Raw genomic sequence first — 549 nt, forward strand, 5'->3', positions numbered from 1 at the left:
GCTCGTCGTCGGCACGCGCCCGCCAGGAAGCGTCCCCGGATTGCGCCCGGAGCCCCCCGAGCTCCGCGCTGAGCTGCTCGTTCTGCTCCTCTAGCGCTTTGACCCGGGCCAGGTAGGCCTCCAGGCGCCTGTTGAGCTCCCACATCTGAAAGGATTCCTCCCCCATGCAGCCCTCCATCCTGCTCGCCTGACCCACTGAGGGTGGACAGACGCGGGCCACCGGGAGAAGGGAGCGGCTCTCGGAGCCTTTAGGACGAAAGGGAAAAGAGACCGCCGGGGACAATGACAGGGCGGGGCGGGGCGGGGAGTAGCCCGAGCGTCTGAGAGTCGGGAGTGGGAGCGGGACTATTCATACTCCCGCCAGCCGGGCGGGAAAAGGGGCGGGACCCCGGCCTTAACCCCTTAGAGCTCAGAGAAACGGCGGCGGCCTTTCCCCCTGCGTCCCCAGGGGGCTGGAGAGTGGCGCCAAAGGAGGGGCCGTGCCCTGAAGAATCCGACCTGATGCGGCGGCTTTCTGAGGGAGGGGGCGGAGAGGAAGGGTCATAACCC

General features: G+C 67.9%; 1 protein-coding gene across 1 annotated transcript in view; it reads right to left on the minus strand.

Annotated features, from left to right (window-relative positions):
* NES (nestin) overlaps positions 1-178 on the minus strand; it is an 8,773-nt gene extending 8,595 nt beyond the window's left edge. The window contains exon 1 of the mRNA XM_021716309.1: positions 3-178. Coding sequence (XP_021571984.1) covers positions 3-178 — 176 coding nt within the window. The remainder of the gene's footprint in view (positions 1-2) is intronic.
* Between the last annotated feature and the right edge of the window lie 371 nt (positions 179-549).

This window comes from Carlito syrichta, unplaced genomic scaffold (genome assembly GCF_000164805.1).
Source record: "Carlito syrichta isolate Samal-C Ts95f unplaced genomic scaffold, Tarsius_syrichta-2.0.1 Scaffold104783, whole genome shotgun sequence".
Lineage (NCBI taxonomy): Eukaryota > Metazoa > Chordata > Mammalia > Primates > Tarsiidae > Carlito > Carlito syrichta.